Raw genomic sequence first — 24,292 nt, 5'->3', positions numbered from 1 at the left:
AGTTCAACATTCAGAAAACTAAGTGATGGCATCCGGTCCCATCACTTCATGGGAAATAGATGGGGAAACAGTGGAAACAGTGGCTGACTTTATTTTTCTGGGCTCCAAAATCACTGCAGACGGTGACTGCAGCCATGAAATTAAAAGACACTTACTCCTTGGAAGGAAAGTTATGACCAACATAGACAGCATATTCAAAAGCAGAGACATTACTTTGCCAACAAAGATCCATCTAGTCAAAGCTATGGTTTTTCCAGTAGTCATGTATGGATGTGAGAGTTGGACTATAAAGAAAGCTGAGCACCAAAGAATTGATGCTTTTGAACTGTGGTGTTGGAGAAGATTCTTGAGAGTCCCTTGGACTGCAAGGAGATCCAACCAGTCCATCCTAAAGGAAATCAGTCCTGAATGTACATTGGAAGGACTGATGCTGAAGCTGAAACTCCAATACTCTGGCCACCTGATGCGAAGAGCTGACTCATTTGAAAAGACCCTGATGCTGGGAAAGATTAAGGCAGGAGGAGAAGGGGATGACAGAGGATGAGATAGTTGGTTGGCATCACAGACTCAATGGACATGAGTTTGATATCCAAGCTCCGGGAGTTGGTGATGGACAGGGAGGCCTGGTGTGCTGCAGTCCATGGGGTTGCAAAGAGTTGGACACAACTGAGTGACTGAACTGAACTGAACTGAATAATAAAGAGTAATAACAGTAATATGCCTTAACTACTAATACTGGCTTCCCACCATGTGCTTGGCACCCAGCTGAGGACTCTGGCTATTATCTCACTTAATCCACCCAACAAGCCTATTGTTGTATCAAATTCTCTTCCTCATCCCTCCCTCCATTCATATCCTTTTCCTCATCTGTGCTTTATTCTTTGGTTTCCCTTGCCCCCATCTGTGCTTAAGCCCAGTCCACCAGAGCCAAGGGAGCCTTGTGGAGCTTCACAATGCTGATACAGGAGAATGCTGAGATCACCCTTTCTGAGAATGAAATATGTCGTTTTGGTGGAGTGGGAGCCACAAAATGGCTACATACCATCCATTACTCCACATCCAAAAGAGGTATCACCATTAGCCAACAGAGGGTTCCAGTGGCCACCGTCTCCCTAGAAACTCCATTTACTAGGATATGTACCTGAGTGGCCACTGCTTCTGTTTCTTCCAGTTGAGATCTGTCACCTTCTATGGCCTCTGTGGCTTCAGTGTCAGTCTTGGCCTCCTCTAAACTTGCTCCTGCTCCAGCAGGAAGAGCCGCCTTCTCTGTCTCTGCTTCCTCCACTGGGACCCCCTCGGCTGCCGGCACCAAGGTCCCAGCCGTCACATCAGCCTCCATTCCAGGGATGATCTGTAAATCAAACAGGCCTCAGTAAGAGTCAGACTCAGCCCTGTCATCTCTCCCCTCTTCTGAGGCCATCAGACTTCAGGCTTTCTTTGTCATGTCCCAAAGCCCAGTATTCAGGTACAGCAGAGTCTGCCATCTGCTCCAAGTTCTGACTCCTCTGCCTCCTGGGCCCCCAACAATGCTACATTCCTCAGCTTTCCTTGGAGGTGGTGTAGCAAATGGAATGTGAATGGAAGTGACACATGCCACTCTTGAAACACGGCTTTTAAGGTGTGCACAGCCCCCTCCACAAGCTCTTTTTAATCCTTGTTGGCTAAAAGCAGATGATAGCAATATTGCAGAGGATATCTGAGTGACAAAAATGGAAGGGGCCCAGGCCCTATACTACCTGGACCACGGAAGAAAGCCATTGACAAGCATCCTTATCACACAAAGCCAGAATTTTATAAACTACATTTAAAAATATAAACTTTCAAGTCTTCATGGAGAAGGTCCCATAAGCCAAATTAAATTCATTAAAAAAAAAATTAGCAAGTTTCTCAATGAGACCTCTTGAGAATGAAGGGAGAATCATTTTTGTCATCAAATATATATATGATAATTCAAATTAAGTCAGATTTAGGGTCCTTTACTAGGAAACACAAAATAGAAAAAAATGAGAATCTTGTTTCTAAGGTTGGAATGTAGTCGGAAGAGCTTTAAGTAGTATGTAAAACTTGGAATAGTGAAATAAAGTACAATCAGAAATTTTAGTTTTGAACATATTGGCTATGGAGTCCAAGTCTTTACAAGACTCTCACATCAGTTTGCAGACTTGATTTGAGAGATTCAAATCAGAAAGACTGAGAAAAGGGAGCACTGAAGATTAATTGTATATAATACACTCAGGAAGCATCTTTCAAAAACTGATCTTGCTAGCTGATGTGATTAGCATTAATCATTCTTTTTCCTTATTGAATAAACTCTACCCAGTTTGTCCTATTAAGTTGGGAAAGCTTTCATGATGCAGATACTTTAACTGTTGAACCCAGAATACTGAAAAGGGCAACGCACAGTGCCTGCCGAGTGGGCCTCAGAAATGGGAGATGGAGATTCTGAGCCACACACCTATGGTCATAGCGGGGCATTTAAAAAAACCTCCTTCTGACTCAAAAGTACTTTTATTTATAAAAATAACCCATTGCAATATACACCATGTTTGTGTGTGCATGTGTGTATGTCAGTCGTTCAGCTGTGTCTGACTCTTTGCGACTCCATGGACTGTAGCCCCGCCAGGCTCCTTGGTCCGTGGGATTCTCCGGGCAAGAATACTGGACTGGGTTGCCATCTCCTCTCCAAATACACACCCTACTAAATAGAAAATAGATAACCAACAAGGACCTACTGTATAGCACAGAACTATACTCAATATCTTGTAATAATCTAGAAGGGAAAAGAATCTGAAAGAGAATATATATATATATATATATATATATATATATATATACATATAAACTGAATCACTTTGCTGTACACCTGAAACTAACACAATCGTGAACCAACCATACTGCAATAAAAAACAAAAATAACTAATAGAAAATTAACCTGTTGCTGAATACCTCTTCTACAACATTTTACCTTAGAAATGAAAAATAATGCCAGCAGTGTAGTATTTGTTACATGGACAAGTATCACTCATATTCTTAGAAGCTATTTCCTTCTCTTAGGAGAATTTCCTATTATCAGAATTTGATATCCTATGTGATATCCTATTATCTCCACAAAGTATGCAATGATTTAAAACACAGTCACTGGCCATGACATAGAATGTAGTTTTTTTTTTTCCTACGCTGTCATTAAGTACATGAGTTCAGAAAAATAATCCTTTTACATGATACTTATTTAAGGTGCATTATAAGCACTGATAAGTGGGGTATGAGGTACAGGGGGATTTATATTTAGGTGAATGACTGAAAACTCCCATAATAAAAGTTAACTTAAAAATTTTAAAGAATTATATCTCTTGTTTTACATAAACATAGATCTTTTATATATGTTATTGTTGCCACTGTTAATAGAGTAATGCTCAGAATACAACTTAGGAGGGCATCTTAATTTCAAGAAGAGTGATAAACAAGGGCTCTTAGCTTTGCTGTTGGAGAAACCAAGAAGCTCTCTCCAGGATCCTAAGAAACTACACATGAACTATACATAAACACAATGTGAATACAATGGACTCAGGAGTTCAAACGTAGAAAGCAAGTTGTGTTGTCATCATTCTAAGTTACATATATTTTCCATCTGCCTGAAAAAAATCACACCTGTGGAGTGATCACCCCCCGGGTTTCAACAGTTTCGGGCCAGACAGACTCTGCATCATGCAGACAGCATGGGAAGCTGAGTGTGAATAATACTACACACACACACGGACGTTCTATTACAGATCAGAAAACAGACATTATGTTACCTGACAGGCTGCTCCCCCACGTGATTACACATAAAACCTCCCTTACATACATGTTCCAAGCACATACTATTAGTAATTGGATTTTACTCTCAACTGAATCGATGTATCTCCTGAAGAGAATAGATTTCTGTGAAGTATTGAATGGTGTGGCCAAAAGTAATCTTTTAACTCTACACAAATAAGATTTTAATAATGAGTTCCTGATTTATCTCTACAGCTGTATATAACTATCAGTTTGGTTGTATCCGATCTTACTAGTGCAAGATATGCATGTTATCACCTTTCCTTTGCTAATAATTTTAACAAGCATCAGCATCATCGACTGGATCTGATTTAGACCTGAGAGGGTGGCTGCAGTGACGCTGGCCACCAGCAGGTGGAGACCAAGGACTCTGTCTGCCTGCTCTGATACTCTGACCTCAAAAGAGCAAAGCTTCCATGTCACCAATTTACCTCCCTGTCACAAAAAAAGGGATGGAGCTTGTGGAAAATCGTTGATAAAAATGATGGAAAATAAAAATCACCTAAATACTAATAGTAACAATGATAATAAAGACGAGGTGCCAAGGAAATGGCACTTTGGCTGCAGAGCATGCGTCATGCGTGTGTGCTGTGGCCTCAGTCAACTCTGACTCTTAGTGACCCCAAGGACTTCAGCCCACCAGGCTCCTCTGCCCATGGGATTCTCCAGGCAAGAATACTGGAATGGGTTACCGTCCCCTCCTCCAGGAGATCTTCATAACCCAGGAATCAAACCAATGTCTCTTAAGTCTCCTGTATTAGGAGGCACGTTCTTTACCACCAGCGCTACCAGAAAGCTCTTGACTATAGAGAGGAAAAGTTAAACACTTTGAATGACCTACTTTAAAAAGGGAAGAAATGATCACTCTTCCAGCCTTCCATGAGTCCATTAGAAATGAATTTCTATTTCCCTAGCTGAAATTAATACTCTGATTTTAGAAACCTTAAGAACATTACAGGGTTTCCCTGGTGGCTCTAATGGTAAAGAATCCTCCTGCAATGTGGGCGACCTGGGTCCAATCTCTGGGTTGGGAAGATTCCCTGGAAGAGGGCATGGCAACCCAGTCCTATTCTTGCCTGGAGAATCCCCATAGACAGAGGAGCCTGGAGGGATATAGTCCATGGGGTTGCAAAGGGTCAAACATGACTGAGCGACTAAGCACAGCACAGCACTGGTGACCTGGCGGTAAAGAATCTGCCAGCAGTGCAGGAGAAGCAGGAGACTTGGGTTGATCCCTGGGTCAGGAAGATTGGGCATGGCAACCCACTCTAGTATTCTTGCCTGGAGAATTCCATGGACAGAGAAGCCTGGCGGGCTACAGTCCATAGGCTCGAAAAGAGTCTGACACAGCTGAAGGGACTGAGCATGCACACATGCAGGAATATCACAAAAAGAGAGGACTGTCTCTACCTGTATTCCCTTGCAGCTTTCTGCCTCTGTCTGACATTGCTCTGAAAATCAAGGATGCTCTGATCCTCACCTTGTGTCTGGAATCTGCCCCATAGTTTCTGCTCTTACCAAAATACTTCCAGTGCCTATTTACTGGCAGCAATAATAGATAACATACAGATACAGTGGAAATAGAATCCATTTGCTCAGATTCAGTGTTTCCTCCAGATAAATCAAGAATAGATTAAAGAGGTTTTCAGGAAGAGTTATCCCTCTTTTATGATTATTTTTATTTATTCCAATTTGTTAGCTAATGTAGTTTTAGACTCTAGTTTTTTCTAGACTCTGCTTGCTATCACAGATATTATACCTGCAACCACAATGACTAATGACTGCTACAGGATATTTTTTAATAATGCTTTTTGTTGTTGTTGCTGCTGCTGTTTTTAAGGGAGACCACAGGGCTGAAACTACTGAAAGTATTTCAAGCCTTTGATATTCAACATTATCAATTTTTTTTTCTCTTTACATTTTAAGAGAAACACTAGTACCTTATCTGCTGCCAAAATTATACTACCTTGGTACACTATCTTGGTTAGCCTCATCAATTTATGGTGGAAAACATCCGACGCAAAAACAGGTTAAAATTAGTTCTCCCTGCCCGCGGGTTGTTTACTGTATCCACAAGGTCTGTGCAGGACAAGCACCCTATAAACAATTTGCACATTCATCACAGAAGTCACAGAGACCCACATGGGACCTTCTCTGAGGTGAGCATTTCTCAGTTTACCGTACTGTACAGATCTTACTGCCTTTTTATCATCTGCGTCAACAATCCTCTTGGTGGAAAGCTATACGTGTTGGTATTTCAAACACCTACTGGCCTTAGCGAGATTTTTCTAGAAGTAGAGTGACATGAATGCAATGCAACAATGGTACCCGTATCCTGCAAAGCAGGGGAGCCTCAGGGGTGACAGCAACTAGCCAGTCCCTCTGGTTGCTGGTGCCCTTCTTAGAAGCAGATCAACAAGGATGGCAATCGAGACAAGTAAGAGCCCTGATTGGCTGCAGAGGCATTTGTAATCTGTGGGCTTTGTGTAATTTATTGATTCATTTATTCACTGTTTTCTTGTCAATATTTGCTCTGAACAATGCCTGAAATATATTTTTTAACGATAAGTAAAGAATGTAAGAAATATATTTTTTAAATTTGATTATACTAAAATCAGAGAGTAGCCATCTTCCTGACATTTGCTCTTGGCAGAGCCTCTGACAGTTTCAGTATATGCACATTCTGTAGCCTGTGGGGGAAACTGACATTTACTGTGACTCTGCAGTTTTCCCGGCACCATCCCAGGTGTTTTACATCTATCGTGTATTATTCGTCCAACAGCCCTATTAGATATAGTCCCACTGTCTACACAAATCAACTCATACATAAGAGCTAAAGTAACTCAAGAAGTTAGTAAACTAGGATTGGGACAATCTGACTCTAAATTTTGTGTTTCTTCACACCAACCAGCATTCAAGTAGACAATGCACCTCTCAAACTAGAGTTCCACTGTGATGCTAAGACCTGGCACCTCCACAGACCCATGACTTCCTACTGTCAACTCCAAATAAGCAATGTTTGCTGAAGAATTTGAGTGTGTTCTTACAGCCAATGCATTCTCTTACACTCTAGGAATGCTGTCTTTAAGATGAGATTTGGGAGGGTGGGGTGGAAGAGAGGTCCAAGGCAGAGGGGTGGGGAAATATATGTATACATACAGCTGATTCATTTCAATGTACAGCAGAAACTAATATAACATTGTAAAGCCATTATGAGCCATTAAAAAATAAGTAAAACAAACAAAAAGATGAGATTCATAGATTCAAAATCTATTTGCAGACATGATCTGGATACCTAAACAACCATGTCATAAAACCCCTCTTATCTGATACAAATCATATGGTAGAAAGCTATTGAGAAGAGGTTGGTTAGGTAGAATTTCTCGTCATTATTTTTGCCAATATTCCTGAAAATTCTGTTTAGAAATATATGGACAGAATGAGAAAGTGGAAAAGAAGATCATCCTGGTTTTTTCCAGTGCACTGCAGAATTATAACTGAAAACACAGAAACTGGGCACTTGGGCAGTCCTAGCTATGTTCACAAGTTAAACATTGATATGATTCCAAAGCTGGAAGGCTCAGAAGGCTCATCTAGGAAAGGTGGATTATCTTCACAAACAAAAGTAAATACTGTGCATTGCACATTCACAGATGAGGATATGAGCAGGTACAGTAAGCCCCCTACCTGCCCTGTGTTCTCATTTTACAAGTGAGGAAATATGATGGAGGGTGAGTAGCCCTGGAGATGGAGCTGGAGACTCAAGTTTTAGTTCTGATTCTCCCACTGATAAGACACTAGAGCTGGAGTGACCCCTGAGTCCCTTTGGGAAGTAACAAAGGGAGATGGATCCCACAGTGTGGATCCTGGCTGCAGGCTGCCCTTGCCTTCTTCTGGATCCAACCTGAGCTCTTGACTTGTCTGAAAATACAAGCGTATTATGAAAATACAGGATTTCCTTAAGGGTCCATCTTAAAGAAAAGCTTAAGAGGCAACTAGAAAAGAGAAAATCCCTGTCCTAAGACACAGCCTGGTGGAAAGTACCCCTTTTCACATAAATTACACTTAGAACACAGCAGTGACTTTCTTGATGATCCAGTAGCTAAGACTCTGTGCTCCCAGTGCAGGGAGCCCAAGTTCAATCCCTGGTCAGGCAACCAGATCCCACATGCTACAACTTAAAGAGTTCGCATGCTGCAACTAAGACTTGGCTCAGTCAAATAAATACTAAAAAAATAACCCAAAAAACAAAATGGCAGGTGACAATTTCCCTTCAGTACAACTGTAATATGAGCTCTCCCAGGGAACACCTCACCACCACTGGTGTTCCCTTCCTTTGTAGTACCTGGTATTACAAACTTCATTTGCTACTCTCTGCATTTTCTTTCTGGGCTTCCCTGCTGGCTCAGATGGTAAAGAATCTGCCTGCAATGCAGGAGACCCGGGTTCAATCCTGGGTTGGGAAGATTCCCTGGAGAAGGGAATGACAACCCACTTCAGTATTCTTGCCTGGAGAATCCACGACAGAGGAGCCTGGAGGGCATCAGTCCGTGAGATAGCAAAGAGTCAGACATGGCTGAGTGATTAACACTTTCACGTTTTCTTTCTAATAAAGGAATTTCCTGGTTTCCCCCCCTCCCCGACCTTCATCTTAATCATCCTTTTCAATCTACTCTCCTAGTATGGCCTGCAGTCCCATCATAAACCTTCAGCAGCCTGGTCCCAGTGCAACTCAGCTGCTGGCAGAGGTGTTGCCATGGCAACATCTGTCCGATTTGGCTCCATACTTCCTTTATAAATGACACTCTCCTGCTGAAATACCAAAGTTAATGAATTTGGGATTAATTTGGCCTTTAAGGTCATAGTAGACTATACGATAATAGTACATATTAAAACCAAGTTTTAATTAGAGATTATTTGAAACCTTTTCTTTCGGAGAAATGGACAGGAAAAGTGGATTTATCTTTACAAGCAAAGGTAAATATTGTGTGTTGCACACTCTCAGAGGTTTTGATGTGATCAAGTATTAGTTTCAGAAGTAGCCACAAAACACAACCTCAGTGGGAGTTGCTAAGAGCTTATTTAAGGAAAATGCCTTTACTGCACAATAAACATTTCACTCTGCCTGGCTATGGTGTCTTTGAGCATTTGCTGCCACTGCTCAAATTGCCTTCTTGTGAGTAGGTCCAGGCTCGGGTTGGCAAAAGGCCGAGGCAGGGCTACCAGGCACACCCAGAGTCCAGACCGAAAATTGGAGATCTGCCAATCACCTATATGTCACCATGCTTAAAACTCCCAACCCTGACCCTGCCATAAGCATGGGCACCTCCCTGGGTAGGCTGGGACCCATCCAGATGGTAGTCAGGGGACTGGATCATGAGGAAGGATAGGGAGTTGATAGTCACCCTTAGAAGACCCAACTGTTTACCTTTGGATATTTCAGCCTCTGACTAGGGTAAGTAAAACATACTCCATGCCAATCTGTCACCCATATGCTTAGCAAATAGAAGCTATAAGACACAAATGAAGGGTACTTGTTATCATGAGGGGTTTTGGAAATTCTTCACTGTTTAATGGAATAAGTTGTAGATTTTTGAGAGCAGCAAGAGAACATATTGTGTATCAAGCACAACTTGTAGAGGAGAGATGAAGAAAATTGGGATAGAAAGGGAAAATGATTTCCCCCAATGAATTCTCCAAGGCCACCTCAGCAGTTAGCCACAGAGCCAATTCTCCAGACTCTTATTCAGTGATCTTTCCAATATATCACCGTAGATCCTTGCTTTGCAGCCAACGTGGAGGATCAGGATACTCATTGCCTCAGAGAAGCTCAAGGTTGGGGCTGTATGAGCATTTCTGTTCCTTTTTTGATCCTTCAGCTTCACACCAGGAATATGTGCCAAGTCTAAGTGTGGGTTGGAGAAAGTTCTGGTGTCAGCATGGAGGGATTTCAGCCCAATTGTAATCCTGTTGGCTTTAGACTGGTCTGTAAACATACTTTTAAAAACTGCTTTTTTGAAAAACATAGCCTCTGTAGTAGTTAAGAGAGGAGTATCTATGAATTAAAATGTCAGGATTCACACTTCATGTCATCACTTTCTGTGTACATAATCTTCATTTAAACCACTTCAACTCTCTGTGTCTCAGTCTCCTTAATTTGCAAACTGGGACAACGATTCCTAAACATCATCTTTCTTGGGATTGCTGTGAGAGAAGGCATGTCAATTATTAGCATCCGATATGGTCCTGTTGACTATACCTTAATTCTCTTGGTGTCTGTAGTCATAAACTGCCTTTTACTGCAGATCATACAGAGTAAGGCAGTATTGGGGTTGCTTGAGACTTTATTTTTATAAATAAATAAAAGTATATACTAAGCCAGAACCAAGAGGTCATATATTGTATGATTTTATGCATATTAAATATCCAGAGTAGAAAAATCCATAAAGATGGGAAGCAGACTGGCAGTTCCCAGGGTTGGGGGGAGGAGGGGACCATATGCACAAGGTTTTAATTTGGGGTGATGAACAGGTTTCAGAACTAGACAGATGTGGTGGTTGTACAACATTAGGAATGTACGAAAGCCACTGAAGTTTTATCTTTAAATCGACTGTTATTGCACCTCAATAAAAAATCAATTAATTCATGTTAGGTTCACTTTAAATTGATTAATTTTATGTTACATGAATTGCACCTCAATAGAAAAAAATGAGTACATGCCAAAAGTAACACCTAAAAAATCACTAGGCACCAACTGTGGACAAAGGGCTCCTTGAAGATAGAAGAATAAACTGAAACCTCATGTCCATGTTCACATGTAATCATAACACTCTGAACAAAATAACAACATCACACAATCCTCACATGGGTCTTGCAAGAAAGGGCTTTGGAACATGAGACCCTAGGAAGCAGGGAAGACAGTCTGTGTATGCCAGCTGGTAGGTGGCTAATGAATACTTAATATCAGCCACATATGAAAACAACCAGCACCCCATTTTCAGATATGGAAACTGACAACCCCAAGTCAATCTGCTCTGTGAGGTGTGAGGCATGGGGAGTTGTCTATCATCTTGTTACCTTCATTTTAGCCCTGGTTAACTTTGTCTCTTCCCCGTGACCTGGTACAATGGTAGAGAAAAAGAAAGTTCTTGGCCCGACCACTGGAATCAACTTTGTGTCAATCTCTGGAACTCATCTGCCTTTGTGTTCTCTCCACTGCTCCTGAAGGAGGCTGCATGCCTCCGAATGCCCATATCTTCCTGACAGTGAAGTTTGGAACACTTCCTATCAGTGGACCCAATAGGAAGGTCCCTAGAAGAGACAAAGTGTTCTTAGAAAGGGCAAAGAATTTTGATGGGATGCAGCTTCTTCAGGATCCAGAAGGAACTTGGCCTGGGTGGGGACCTATACAAGATCGAGTCCCTTAATATCATCGTGCAGCAAACTGAAAAGGGGTGGGGGTGTTACCTCCGCATCTCTGGCCTTCCCCTTCTCAGAGTAAAGGTATTGCTGACTTATGCTTATCTTGGGGGGACCCACTTATTATGAAGATGATGACAATAATATTATCCAACTCTCATTGTTTGAGGAACCTCTATGTACCAGATGTTAAACTAGGAATGTGGATTATTTCCAAGCCCTTGTAGGAAACTGTGAAGGCAATTAACACTAACCCCATTTTCCATTTGTGGCAACTGAGGCTCAGATGTCACAGGGCTCCTGGGCAGCATAACAAGATAGGTGGTCCTGCTTTTGATCACAATAAACAGTTTTCTTTTCCTAGATACAAAAATTCAATTATCTGAATGGAAACAGAAAGAAAATGACCCTGTAATATCTGTATTTTAATAGCTTTGGCTGTAGTCTCATTCAGGTAAGCAGACTATAGTGTCAATCAATCAACAAATCAATGACTCAGAATTTACTGGGCATACATTATACACCCAGATCTCTGCTGGGTACCTGGGACACAAAAGAAACAGCTATTTGTTTGGCCTGAGGGATACTGAGAATGTAGTTAGCTGCTAAGAGGAGTGCAGTCAAACTCAGAGAAAATAACCATTCCTGTGATTTTGTTTTTCTAAGAAAAGTAAAGAGGTAAATCCATCTCCAAGGCATGCATACACACACACACACAAATTAGTCTGGGGTGTGTGTGTGTGTGTGTGTGTGTGTGTGTGTGTTAGTTGCTCAGTCAGGTCTGACTGTTCATGACCCCATGGACCACAGCCCACCAGGCTCCTCTGCCTATGGGATTCCCCAGCCAAGAAGAGTGGAGTGGGTTGCCATGCCCTTCTCCACGGGATCTTCCCAACTCAGGGACAGAACCCCTATCTCCTGCATTACAGGCAGATTCTTTACCATCTGAGCCACCAGGGAAATATATATAATTATATATGTAAGGCATACTTCAGAGTGAGTACTTTGCATCTGAACATAATTCTATGATAATGAAGAGCAGACAAGAAATTGGCCTCATCTGGCTTCCTCTGGTCCTCAGTGTCTTCCTGACAGATCCGAGCTCACAGGTAGAGACACAGTGGAAGTCTGAGCTCCCAAGTTCACGCAGCACAAGAAGAAAACTCAATGCTGTTTCTCACCCACGTGCTCATCGCAGTAGGATGCCTCGAGTGCTGTGCAATGTCAGCCTCCTCTCTCACCACTCCGTGTGAACTAGGATGGCTGGAGCCACAGCTACTGCCTGCAAAACCGTGTCCCCCAGAACCAGAAGAGCCTCACATCTAGAGAGGCTCCAATATGTCTACCAGCTGAATGAAGGGGGAAACTAGCATATGCCTTCTACACACACAGAAAGAACTATTCCCTGGCAAGATGAAGTTCATGGTATATCTATCTATATCTATCTATCTATCCATCTATATTTGTTGGTTTAAATTGGCCTTGACAAGTCAACTTAAGTTTGGTGAAATATTTAAAGAAACAAAACACAAAAAAAATCAAAAGTAGTCAGTGTTTCACCTTCCAGGATTCTAAAATTATTCTAAATATTTAAAAAATATCTATCTTGATTTTTTTCCCATTTATTTGTTTTGGAAACAAAGCTAAACCCTAAACTCAATTACACTGCATTATTTCTTTAAAACTAATAGGGAAAAAAGACATTGGTCCACTTCACATCGTTTGAGCAAACTATAGGATCAGACAGAAATTTAGAGAAAGAAGGGGTTCTCTGCAAGAAAATGAAATAAATATAGGCAAAAATCATCTTTATTTTTTAATCTATTTCTCTAATATATATCTAAACACATATTGATTATCTTTCCTAAAGAAAATTTTCAGTACTTATATAACATGGAAACATCTAGAGAAGAGGTAACAAATGTTGGTTTTTAAAATGCATCCCGCAGAGACAGCGGTAAAATTTGGTGCTTTTGGTGCTGTAGGGAAAAGCTAAAGGCAATATTAGCTATTCAGGGAATAAAACAACAAACAAAAATGTAATAAACCTCTCTTGAGAGCCCAGGGTTTCTTTGTGAACCACTGCTTAAATTTCCTGTTTTCAAAATTACACTTGTTTCTTTTTCAACAAAACCACCACAAATTTCACCTGATATGAAATGCATACTGTCAAGACTAGAAATAATAACCATGTGGTGACATTTTGGTAGCAAAAATGATGACCTCAAAAGGTCATGTCAACCCCATCCTGACTGATGACAGCCACAGCCAGTCTGCTTAATGAGAGCTTGGGACACAGTGTGGATTTTTGTGTCTTTACAACTGAATATCACACATCTAGCAACTGAAGAGACCTTTCTTTAGAAAAAATAACCCTAATATTATCTTGATTATCACCAAGGGAAAGAAGCTATAAACCTATGTTAGAGAACAAAAATACATTCTGTCTGACGTTATTTGCTTAAGTAGAAGGGAGAACTTGGGGAAGAACTGACTTCATCCAAGTATGTTCATTCATTCTAAACACATGAAAAGGATCCACTTTTGATGGGCATTAGGCAAACTGAACTGCTGTGAGCTGCCCTCTCTTACTATTATGTTTTAGTTCATTTTAAGGGTGGAGAAATCAACTGCTTGAAGTCTTTCTATTTCACAAGGAATCTAAATTTCTATTCTTTAAAGTTCAAATGAAGTTTAGGAGACAAGTATTTTCAGAATGAATAATTCTTTCAAATATCTCTTCACTCAACATGAGGGAAACCAGGTTTAGTCATGGTTGATGCTTTACCATGCAGCTTGTTAAGTATTTTTAACACTACCCTTGATTTCAAAGATCACCAATCTTTTATAAACCTTGATAAATGTAGTAGGTATAATAAAGTAGGTACTTGATAATTGATAATTGACTCAGATTGTTCACTGGACAACCAATAAACTTAGAATTTGAGAAAACAAAAATCCATGGAGTCACAAGAGTCCGTGGGGTCACAATAGTCCATGGGGGCGACACGACTTAGCAACTAAACCACCACCACTCAGTTCCTTGGTCGTGTTGGACTCTGCAACCCCATGGACTGTAGCCTGCCAGGCTCCTTGTCTGTGGGATTTTCTGGGCAAGAATACTGGAATGGGTTGCCATTTCCTACACCAGGGGATCTTCCCGACCCATGTCTCTTGAGTCTCCTGCATTGGCAGGCTGATTCTTTACCACTGAGCCACCTGGAAAGCCTTCCTTTGTTACTTAAATTACCCTAATTAGGTGCAGAGATCAGAATCTGACACCAAATGAAAAAGTTCAATCTGCACTGAGTTACTAAAATCACCTGTGAATCTGGGGATGAGCGCTGAGAAAACTCTCCACTGGAGGATGGTGTCTTCGTACTTCCCAGTCTATAGTCTGTGCAAGCAGCCCTCCTAGGAGGGACTCAATCTAGCAGAAAGAGAACATTTCTTGTTCTCTTTACAGGATCTGGCCCAACTCTGTACCTCCACATGGAAAATATGACCATTTTCTTGAGTCATTCTTAATTTATATTTGCATCACTATCTTGCCTTATTATTTATTTTTCTACTCTATAAATAAATGATAAATTAGACAGATGACCTGCCTTTTAATGGCAAAATAACAGAGGGCACCAACAGCAAAAATATAACTTTCATTCCACTAGTTATCTCATCTAGGCAATGTTATTTTGGAAACTGGGAGATTGGTTCTCCTCTCTACAGATTACATGAAGGCTGTAGTAAAAACTACAGCCTTTACTAAATGGTACTCTGATTAAATGGAGAAGGAAATGGCAACCCACTCCAGTATTCTTGCCTGGAGAATCCCAGAGACAGAGGAGCCTGGTGGGCTGCCATCTATGGGGCTGCACAGAGTCAGACACGACTGAAGCGACTTAGCAGCAGCAGCAGTACTCTGATTAAATTCTTGGGAGATGCTTTAACTGCATTTCATAAATAAACTCTTTTTACTCTCCATGGGTATTTTGGATTATATTTTCTTTGGTATCATCCTACACTTCCACATGTATTAAATGATGCAAATCAGTATGGTGTATATAGAGCCCATTCCGCTTTAGGATGTGCTATGGTACACAGCTGCAGTGAGCAAGGTGAGAGGTTTCCAGGCAGACAGACGAGTCTTCACCTCTGCACAAAATAGATCCTTAAGCTCCCTCATATTATGACAACCAGTACCAGACTTGATTTTGAGCAAACAGTTGTACACATAGGAATCCTTGTAGATTCAATGATTTTTAATGTGGGATTTCAGTCCCTCATGGGGCCTAAACCAACCTACAAGACTAATACTGTAAGAAATCAATATGGAGACATAAACAATAAAGCGATTACCCTTCTACTTATCATCTGCAGGTTGGTCCCTAATGGAAGGTCCGCCATTAGCCATCACAGGTGGGGCAAGCACTAACAAGTCTGGTTATTTGTGAGTTATTACCACCTCTTTACCATGAATGGGAGAATAGCAGAAAGATTCAAGGTACCCTTTATTGAGAACCAAGCCTGTGGCAACATGACAGTGTTAGATCAGGTCTCTGGATATCTTCCTTTTTAAAAAAATAAAAAATAAGAGAACGTACTTTCACTGTCAAAGGAGTAAAGGCCATTTGAACTTGGGAAGCCGTGACAGGTATGGAAGTGATGTGGCCCAAGTGAAACAGGAATGAGAAGGGAGAAATGGGATGAGATGAGCACAGCAGTGGTGGGGAGGTGGGCGGAGGGTGGGAGGGAGGTGGCGCTCACCGCTGCCCCCTCCTCTGGCTCCTCAGCCCGGGTGTCCAGTCCAAGGTCCAGCCCAGTGGCAGGTGGAACAGCAGCAGCGGGCTCCTCAGCTTTCGGCTCTGTGGGTGGAGCCTGTTCAGATTCAGCCTTTGATGGTTTGTTTCGAGGGTTAGAGGAAAAAGATTCAACATGTGAACAGATAACGTTATGGAATACTGGACAATTAACGATTTTCTTCATCACCATATAGGTAATTAGCTTCATTAAATGTGTGCTGGAAAAAAAAAAATCCAGATTAAGCATGATGGTTCTTTACAGAACTGAAAAAGTCTAGGAATAAACATATTAAGTTTCACAATAACGTCACTGTGATATCCTTTGAAGTTGGGCAAAAACTTACCATTTTGGTGACTCATTGCACTTGCTTTCAACATTCTGAGTATTCGCTTCTTGGGACATTGATACAGTACTCTGCACTATGCAGCAGAGACAGAAGAGATCCTAGGAGCTCCCTCCTTTGGAAATTGAAAGGAGTAAGGAAGAATTCAAGGAGAACACAGTTCTGGGCACTGTCCGCTCTGTTGATGGGCACTGCAGCCAAAAAACTGAGGGGTTATCCCAATGATTCAGATCAAAATGCATTAATGCATATGAAAGGTCACTATGGAACGACTGTGCCACTGCCCGGCTAGGAGGAGCAGACTCAGCCGCCCGGCAAGGAGCCACCACAGTTACAGATACCTTGCCCTTGTACACTGCTGTTCAGTCCCTATATTTCACTTCTCCTTCCAACAAAATCCTTAGTCATCAGTCGTTTTCACATGATAAACTAATCCTTTAAGGAACTACTGAGCAGTATTCTCTTTGATACCAATCAGATTCTTGTGCAGACCAGAGTGAAGTCTTGTCTTCCTACTAGGACCTCTACCCACAGACACCCTCCTGATTCCAATTACACGCTGAACAAAACCTCTGGAATCTCTTAGCTCCAGACTTTTTCAGTTTTAAAGTTAGCAAGATTAAATAATAACTAGCTATGAAAAACAGCACAGCCAATCAATGCATGTTGCCGTGGCTACTGAAACTATTTCCTCTCTTTTGAGTCATAGATTAACATACAGATGGCCATTGGAAGGTATGCTAAGATCTTTTTCCATCAGGGTGTTTAAACCACAAGAAAGTTTAAAAGTGTTTTCCTAGAAGAGTAAGGCGTCTCCAATAAATGTTACCTTTGGAGGATTCAGAAATTTCTGTCAAGCATTTGCCATAAGAAATCAAAAGCCATCTCTCTCCCATATGTAGACTGAAATAGGTGCACAGGATAGGTTCCATAGGGAAGTGATGGAGAAGTTATGCTGAGATAATGGAAAATAATGAATAGCCTGTTGTTGGATAAATATGCAAACTATTTCTCTTATGCTGCCATCAAATCCTCCATTGCAACCCATGCCAAGGTCACATCACCCCTTTCTTGAAAGGGCATAATAAAAATAAAAGGATACTTAGGTAGATAAATGTACAGAGATCTGGTATTTTTATGGGTTTTTATAACCTTTAAAGGGCGATGTGACACAAGTTTTAAGAAAGAATGAGATAAAATTCACTCTAATCTACTCTCAGGAGTTCTTTATGGGAAAAGATTTCACTTGTATTGTTCAAAAGGAATTATCTTCATAATAGAACAAGTTTTCATTGCAGCTAAGAAATACTATAAACTCTCACAGTATGATCTAATCATTTTGGAAGTCAAGGTGACTTGCTATGAGAGGATATCAAATGACCTACACAACAAGGATTGGAAGAGTAATTTGACAAAGACAAAGAAACCCATGGGCAGATGGCTGCCCCACTGTGAGCTGAGTCTGCAATGGGGGACGAGGAGCCAAGGAAGTTTCAAAACATCTATCAAATAAATTTATCTGTTTACATTAAGATGAAAAAAAACCCCAAAACCAAACACAAAGATAACCTAAAATGAAAAACTATTTGCATCAGTCTGGGTTTCTTGGAAGTCTGAGAAATTTTCAAGTTTCATACATGGCAAGAATAGGCAGGGTGTTTTCATGAATAAATCCAATGGAATTTGCTTTTTGCAGTCAGACAATAACTCAATGGAAGCAAAGTATAAAGAGGAGGAATTGGTTATATTCCACAAGTCACAATATTGTCCTCTAATAATAATATCATGCCAAATATTATAATATAGCATTATAAACTTAAATTCTAGGGGGACAAATAGAATTCACTGAATGATGAGTAAGGCTGAAACATGACAGCATGACTGTACATAAAATAGGCTGCTCAAATTTGGAAACTTAAGTCACTTATTTAATCCTTCTAAGATAATGTAAAATTGAAAATATTTTGTCAAGATAAAAGGAAAAGTAAAGGTAACAGCATCTTGTGGAAAGATCTTAAGGTAGACCTTTAGGAATTGTGCCCTGTTTCAAGCACTTTTTTTTTTTTCTATAAGAAGCTTCCCCTGGCAAACATTTTAAATGGGTTGATACCATGCTGTACCCATCTGGGGGCACTGGTGTTCACTGGAGTAGCCATCATTATACATTCAGAGGAGAGGTATTCTCTGTATATATTAGTGGCAGCAGGATGCCACGATGGTTTAACTCTGAAGACTCAGAAACGGAGTTCTTGCTTTAGAACAAAACAAGTAGTGTTGCTAGAGTACACATTCTAGCATCCTCTGCGATAAGCTGGAAAGCAGGCAATGCAGGGTAAGAAGAGATGGTTGGGAGAGTGGAGTTAAGGGTCTAGACACATTCCAATATGGTAACTGCCTTCTCCAAACTCAAGACAGCTAACTTCAAAGGGCCATGGAGCTAATCCTGAGTCCAGAGTAGGGTTTGCAGATTCAACAGGGTTTAAACTTGTACTCAAGGGGCATCTCGTGGGGCCACAAGATGAAGACTGGGGAGATGTGCAGCTGACTACCAACTTCAGCCTCTGCTTTGCTCAGATCAGTCAATGAACCCACATTCAGACAGTGTTCTGCTTCTGGGAAGATGCTATACAATTGCAACTCAGTGGGTGAGGTTCACTGTGATCTTCTAGCCCTTCACAGCACAGAGCCAACACTAGCAGCATCTGCAATGCTGGGCATGACACAGCTAAGCTCCCCAGTGGAAAGATAGTACAAGAAATCTGCTTCAGAAAACACAGATAAAGAGAATAGAAGGGCACACATGGAAGCTCCTAGGACCAGCTGTGTGTGTTGGGGTGGTAGGGAGATATTCAGAGAAACTTAAAAACCACTGGATTCTGTGCCAGGAATTTGCAATTGTAGTAGGTGTGAATTTACTGATGACCCATTGCCTTCTTTTACAGCAGTATTTCTCCATTTTTTAACTCATTCACAATTGGTAATTAAAAATCTCATCCTCCAGTGTCAGTATAACCCTTACTCCATCACCCAGACTGAAAACCACTAATGATCATGAAACATAAGTCTCTCTAGTTCCATTATTAACACCAATATAATATGAATTTTAAACATTTAACTCTTCATTTGCAGGCATCACAGACTCCACCTTTTACCTGGTTACCCAAAAGGCAAAAATACACCCATCTATGGACAGAGTGTTAGAGAAACACTTGTCTTTGAAAAATGGCCAATTAACCTTCTAGAGTAGAAATCCTTTCTTAGAAGTAAAATCATCTAAAAGGAAAAATTCATTCTATTTAAATCCAATCCTGAGTTTCCAAAGTGAAAGCCAGAAGCTGGGATAATTCTATGCCATTCCCACAGGAAAAGCAGTACGCTACAAATAACCTCCCTGAACTAATCCTCAAAGAGCCTAAATCCTCCATAGTGTAGCACTGACAAGCTCTCAGTGACATTACTCAAGGTCTCTTTGTTCAGCCTTAGTAGTAAGCTGCTGCTACATATGTTTCCTATGATAACCAATCTTGCAAGAATCTCCTCTAACACCCAGAGTAAAACTTTCTGCTTCCTACTCACTCCCGAGCTAAACTTTTCTCTTTATCTCATTTGGCAGCAAAGTAGGCATCACATCTTTACCATGTATTACTTCTTTCTACAGGTCACAAAAAGAAGGGAGGAGACGAGAGATGACGTAGCTCGGGTTCAAGAAAAAGCAAGGATCTATTCTGCAGCATGAATTCCTGAGGCAATTTCGTTGTCAGTCCTGTAGCATAAGCTATAGTTACACAGAAACATCCATGTTCTTGAATGGCTAGACTTCATGTTCCATCAAAGCCTCTACTTTGATTTTTGCCAGGATCACTGTGCTTTTATAAATAGAAGCAACCACATACAAAGTCACATGATTTTTCAGGAGCTTTCCTTCCTATTTTCTAGAAAAGAGAGAGCTACAGAAACCACACTCTGAATATTTAAGCTCTAAATTACCTACAATGATCAACCTTGGAACATTTGGTGGTAATGAAAAATTTTCCCAAAACACAAACCAAAATCAACTCACCATGTTGAACATACTCTGGTCTGCCTGCATTGTGAACAATGAAGTATCCTGGAGTTGAAAAGTGGGGACAAAGTAGAAGATTCCAAATTATTAGGGTCTCAGTTAATTTGCCAAAACAGCAACAACAAAGATATCATTTAAATCAGTTTCTATGAATTGCGTCAACAAAAACATTATAAAGACTCATTTGTCTCGTTTAGTTTAAATCAAAAGCAAAAAATGCAAATATAATTTCTGACAGTAGTTATTTTAAATATAAATCTGACCTAGCAGAATTCAATAATATGATGAGAGGCATTCAACAAAGGGCAGAGTTTTCAAAGGCATTGTTGGTCTGCAGCTTCTCTCCAGGACATCATCAATGAATTAGAATTTAGTGGATCTAAACTACAAATTTAAGCATTTTAAATGTTGGATTCTTAATCTTATTGTTTCATCAAAGTGTGATATCTATGAATTATGAGCCATAATTTTAAAATTGTATGCAATATATTCATTTGGGATATGGATTGTAAAAAAATCAAGATGGAGACAAGCTAAGGGAACAGTGATCTCAGGGAGAATCTTCATTCCCCATTATACGGGTAACCTGGCTTATACCCTCCAGACAAGAAACCAGAAGAGTCTTTCCTGGGTAATCTAACCAGTTCAAAGGAAAAAAAAATCCCTAAATAATCAGATATCAACGGTTCTCCAAAAGAAAAGATGAGCCAATGACATTTGGTCAAAGATGGAGGATGGAACACAGGCATTTACTTCTGTTGATTCCAGAATCCAAACAAGATAACAGGAAGAAAATTAATTTTTAAAGGCATAAACCCAGAGGGTAAAAAGAATAGAAAGAAAAACAACCGCAACAAAATTTTGAAATTAAAAAGCAAACAAATGAACAGTAACTCGGAGGATCTAAAAAGTCTGCACTGTAAGTTGATGTAGAAATGCCAAAAACAACCCAATGGATCAACAAAGTAGATGGACCTAGAGAGTGTCGTACAGAGTGAAGTAAGACAGAAAGAGAAAATCAAATACTGTATATTAACACATAAATGTGGAATCTAGAAAAATGGTACAGATGATCTTATTTACAAAACCAACATAGAGACAGACATAGAAAACAAATGTGTGGATACCAAAGCGAGGGAGAGAGAGGTTCAGATGAACTGGGAGATTGTGGTTGACATATATACACTATTGATACTATGTATAAAATAGAAGGAGTATATTGTCACCCTGCTTATTTAATTTATATGCAGAGTACATCATGCAAAATGCCACGCTGGATGAAGCAAAGCTGGAATCAAGATTGCCGGCAGAAATATCAATAACCTCAGATATGCAGATGACACCACCCTAATGGCAGAAACCGAAGAACTAAAGAGCCTCTTGATGAAAGTGAAAGAGGAGAGTGAAAAATCTGTCTTAAAACTCAACATTCAAAAAACTAAGATCATGGCATCCGGTCCCATCACTTCATGGCAAATAGACACGGAAACCATGGAAACAGTGAGAAACTTTACTTTCTTAGGCTCCAAAATCACTGCAGATGGTGACTGCAGCCATGAAATTAAAAGACACTTGCTCCTTGGAAGAAAAGCTATGACCAACTTAGACAGCATATTACAAAGTAGAGACATTACTTCGCTGACAAAAGTTCATCTAGTCAGAGCTATGGTTTTTCCAGTAGTCATGTATGGATGTGAGAGTTGGACTATAAAGAAAGTTGAATGCTGAAGAATTGATGCTTTTGAACTGTGGTGCTGGAGAAGACTCTTGAGAGTACCTTGGACAGCAAGGAGATCAAATCAGTCAATCCTAAAGGAAATCAATCCTGAATATTCATTGGAAGGACTGATGCTGAAGCTGAAACTCCAATACTTTGGCCACCTGATGCAAAGAACTGACTCACTGGAAAAGATTCTGATGCTGGGAAAGATTGAAGGCAGGAGGGGGATGACAGAGGATGAGACGGTTGGATGGCATCACCAATTTGATGGACAGGAGTTTGAGCAAGCTCCAGGGATTGGTGATGGACAGGGAAGCCTGGTGTGCCGCAGTCCATGGGGTTGCAGTCAGACTCAACTGAGAGACTGAACTGAACTGAATGAGAACCTATGTATAGCTCAGGGAACTCCACTCAGTGTTCCGTGGTGACCGACATGGAAAAGAAATCCCCCAAAAGAGGGGATATATGTATACATATAGCTGATTAACTTTTCTGTATAGCAGAAACTAACACAACATTATAAAGCAACTATACTCTAATAAAAATTAATTTAAAAGAGAATTATAAACTAGGTACCATGAGAAATGGAAATGAGGGTGGTACAAAAGCCAGGGGAACTGGTTGAAAGTCTACTGAATATTACTTAGACTTGGAGATAGTCTCATATTTGAAAACCAAGCAACACCCTTTGCCCCTATTTTGAGAGGCTGAAACAGAAGGTCTCTGGAGTCTCTGGACCAGGGGACACATAGGTATATTAGGAAAGTAGAGGAATTAATTGAATATTTACATAATAGAGACAAGGGCTCCTCCACTACTCCTCCCAGCTCCTCCCAACTACTTCCCCATTCAACTCCAATTAACCTGGCAACCAGGCTTGAACCCTGTACCCGACCCCCACATACCCAGACAAGAGACCAGAAGAGTCTTCCCAGAGGAACATGACCAGCTTGAGAGAGAAGGAAAAAAAGTCAAAAGAATCTGATGCCAGGAACTCCTCAACAGAAAAGATAAGCCAGAAAATCCTACAACAAAACCCATAGTCAATGAGTCCCACCTACTTGTACAAGTCTCTCAGTTTTTCAGGGACCTCCTCTTAAAGAAACAGCCAAGGTCACTAGACATTTGAGGAGTCTCAAGAAACAAAGATTTTACACCTTTGAGAATTATTAATACCCTTGGAGATACAGTGGAAGATGGTATACTCACAACATAAAAAGATGCTATTCAAAAAGAAATATTCAGTAAATAAAAAGCTTATGGGAATTTAAATATATATATATAGAAGTCAAAAAATCTGTTAGAAAAGTTGGAAAGCAGAGAAAGAGAAAAGGAAAAGGGGGAAAAAAGAAAGACTCACTCAAAAAGTCAGTACATGAAAAAGAGAAGTGTTGCAGAACAAGAAAACAAACAAAAAAATATTCAATTTTCAGATTAAAATGGCCTAGTACAATGTATGAAAATAGATGCAGACCACAGTACATCATTGTAAAATTTTAGAAACATGGGTATAAAGATTATATGGACTTGTAGAGAGAAAAAGGTAAGAGGGGTATACAAGCACACAGAGAAATAGGGTTTCTTACAAAATATCAAGACTCAAAACGACAGTTTCTCATCAAAGACAAATCCTATATGGTATCACTCATATGCGGGATCTTAAAAAATGATACAAATTAACTTATTTACAAAAAATAAATAGATTCAGAGACATAGAAAGCAAACATGGTTACTAAAGGGGAAAGGCTGCTGCTGTTAAGTCGCTTCAGTCATGTCCGACCCTGTGCGACCCCATAGACGGCAGCCCACCAGGCTCCCCCGTCCCTGGGATTCTCCAGGCAAGAACACTGGAGTAGGTTGCCATTTCCCTCTCCAATGCATGAAAGTGAAAAGTCAAAGTGAAGTCACTCAGTCGTGTCCGACTCTTAGCGATCCCACGGACTACAGCCTACAGGCTCCTCTGTCCATGGGATTCTCCAGGCAAGAGTACTGGAGTGGGGTGCCATTGCAGGGGCAGATAAATTAGGAGTTTGGGATTAACAGATACACGCTACTATATACAAAATAAACAACAAGGTCCTACTACATATAGCACAGGGAACTATACTCAATATTCTGTGATTAAACCATA

The 24,292-nt window shown here is 40.5% G+C and overlaps 1 protein-coding gene across 3 annotated transcripts in view; it reads right to left on the bottom strand.

Moving 5' to 3' along the window:
• AMPH (amphiphysin) overlaps positions 1 to 24,292 on the bottom strand; it is a 218,248-nt gene that overhangs the window by 10,791 nt on the left and 183,165 nt on the right. For 2 of the 3 annotated variants that reach the window (XM_025291402.3, XM_044946823.2), the window contains 3 exons: positions 20,439 to 20,486; positions 16,000 to 16,125; positions 1,142 to 1,351 (listed from right to left, as the gene is read on the bottom strand). In XM_025291402.3, coding sequence (XP_025147187.1) covers positions 1,142 to 1,351; positions 16,000 to 16,125; positions 20,439 to 20,486 — 384 coding nt within the window. The remainder of the gene's footprint in view (positions 1 to 1,141; positions 1,352 to 15,999; positions 16,126 to 20,438; positions 20,487 to 24,292) is intronic. The other variant, XM_044946824.2, reaches the window with a different exon arrangement.

Source organism: Bubalus bubalis, chromosome 8 (genome assembly GCF_019923935.1).
Source record: "Bubalus bubalis isolate 160015118507 breed Murrah chromosome 8, NDDB_SH_1, whole genome shotgun sequence".
Classification (NCBI taxonomy): domain Eukaryota; kingdom Metazoa; phylum Chordata; class Mammalia; order Artiodactyla; family Bovidae; genus Bubalus; species Bubalus bubalis.
This window is presented reverse-complemented; position numbering and strand designations above follow the sequence as displayed.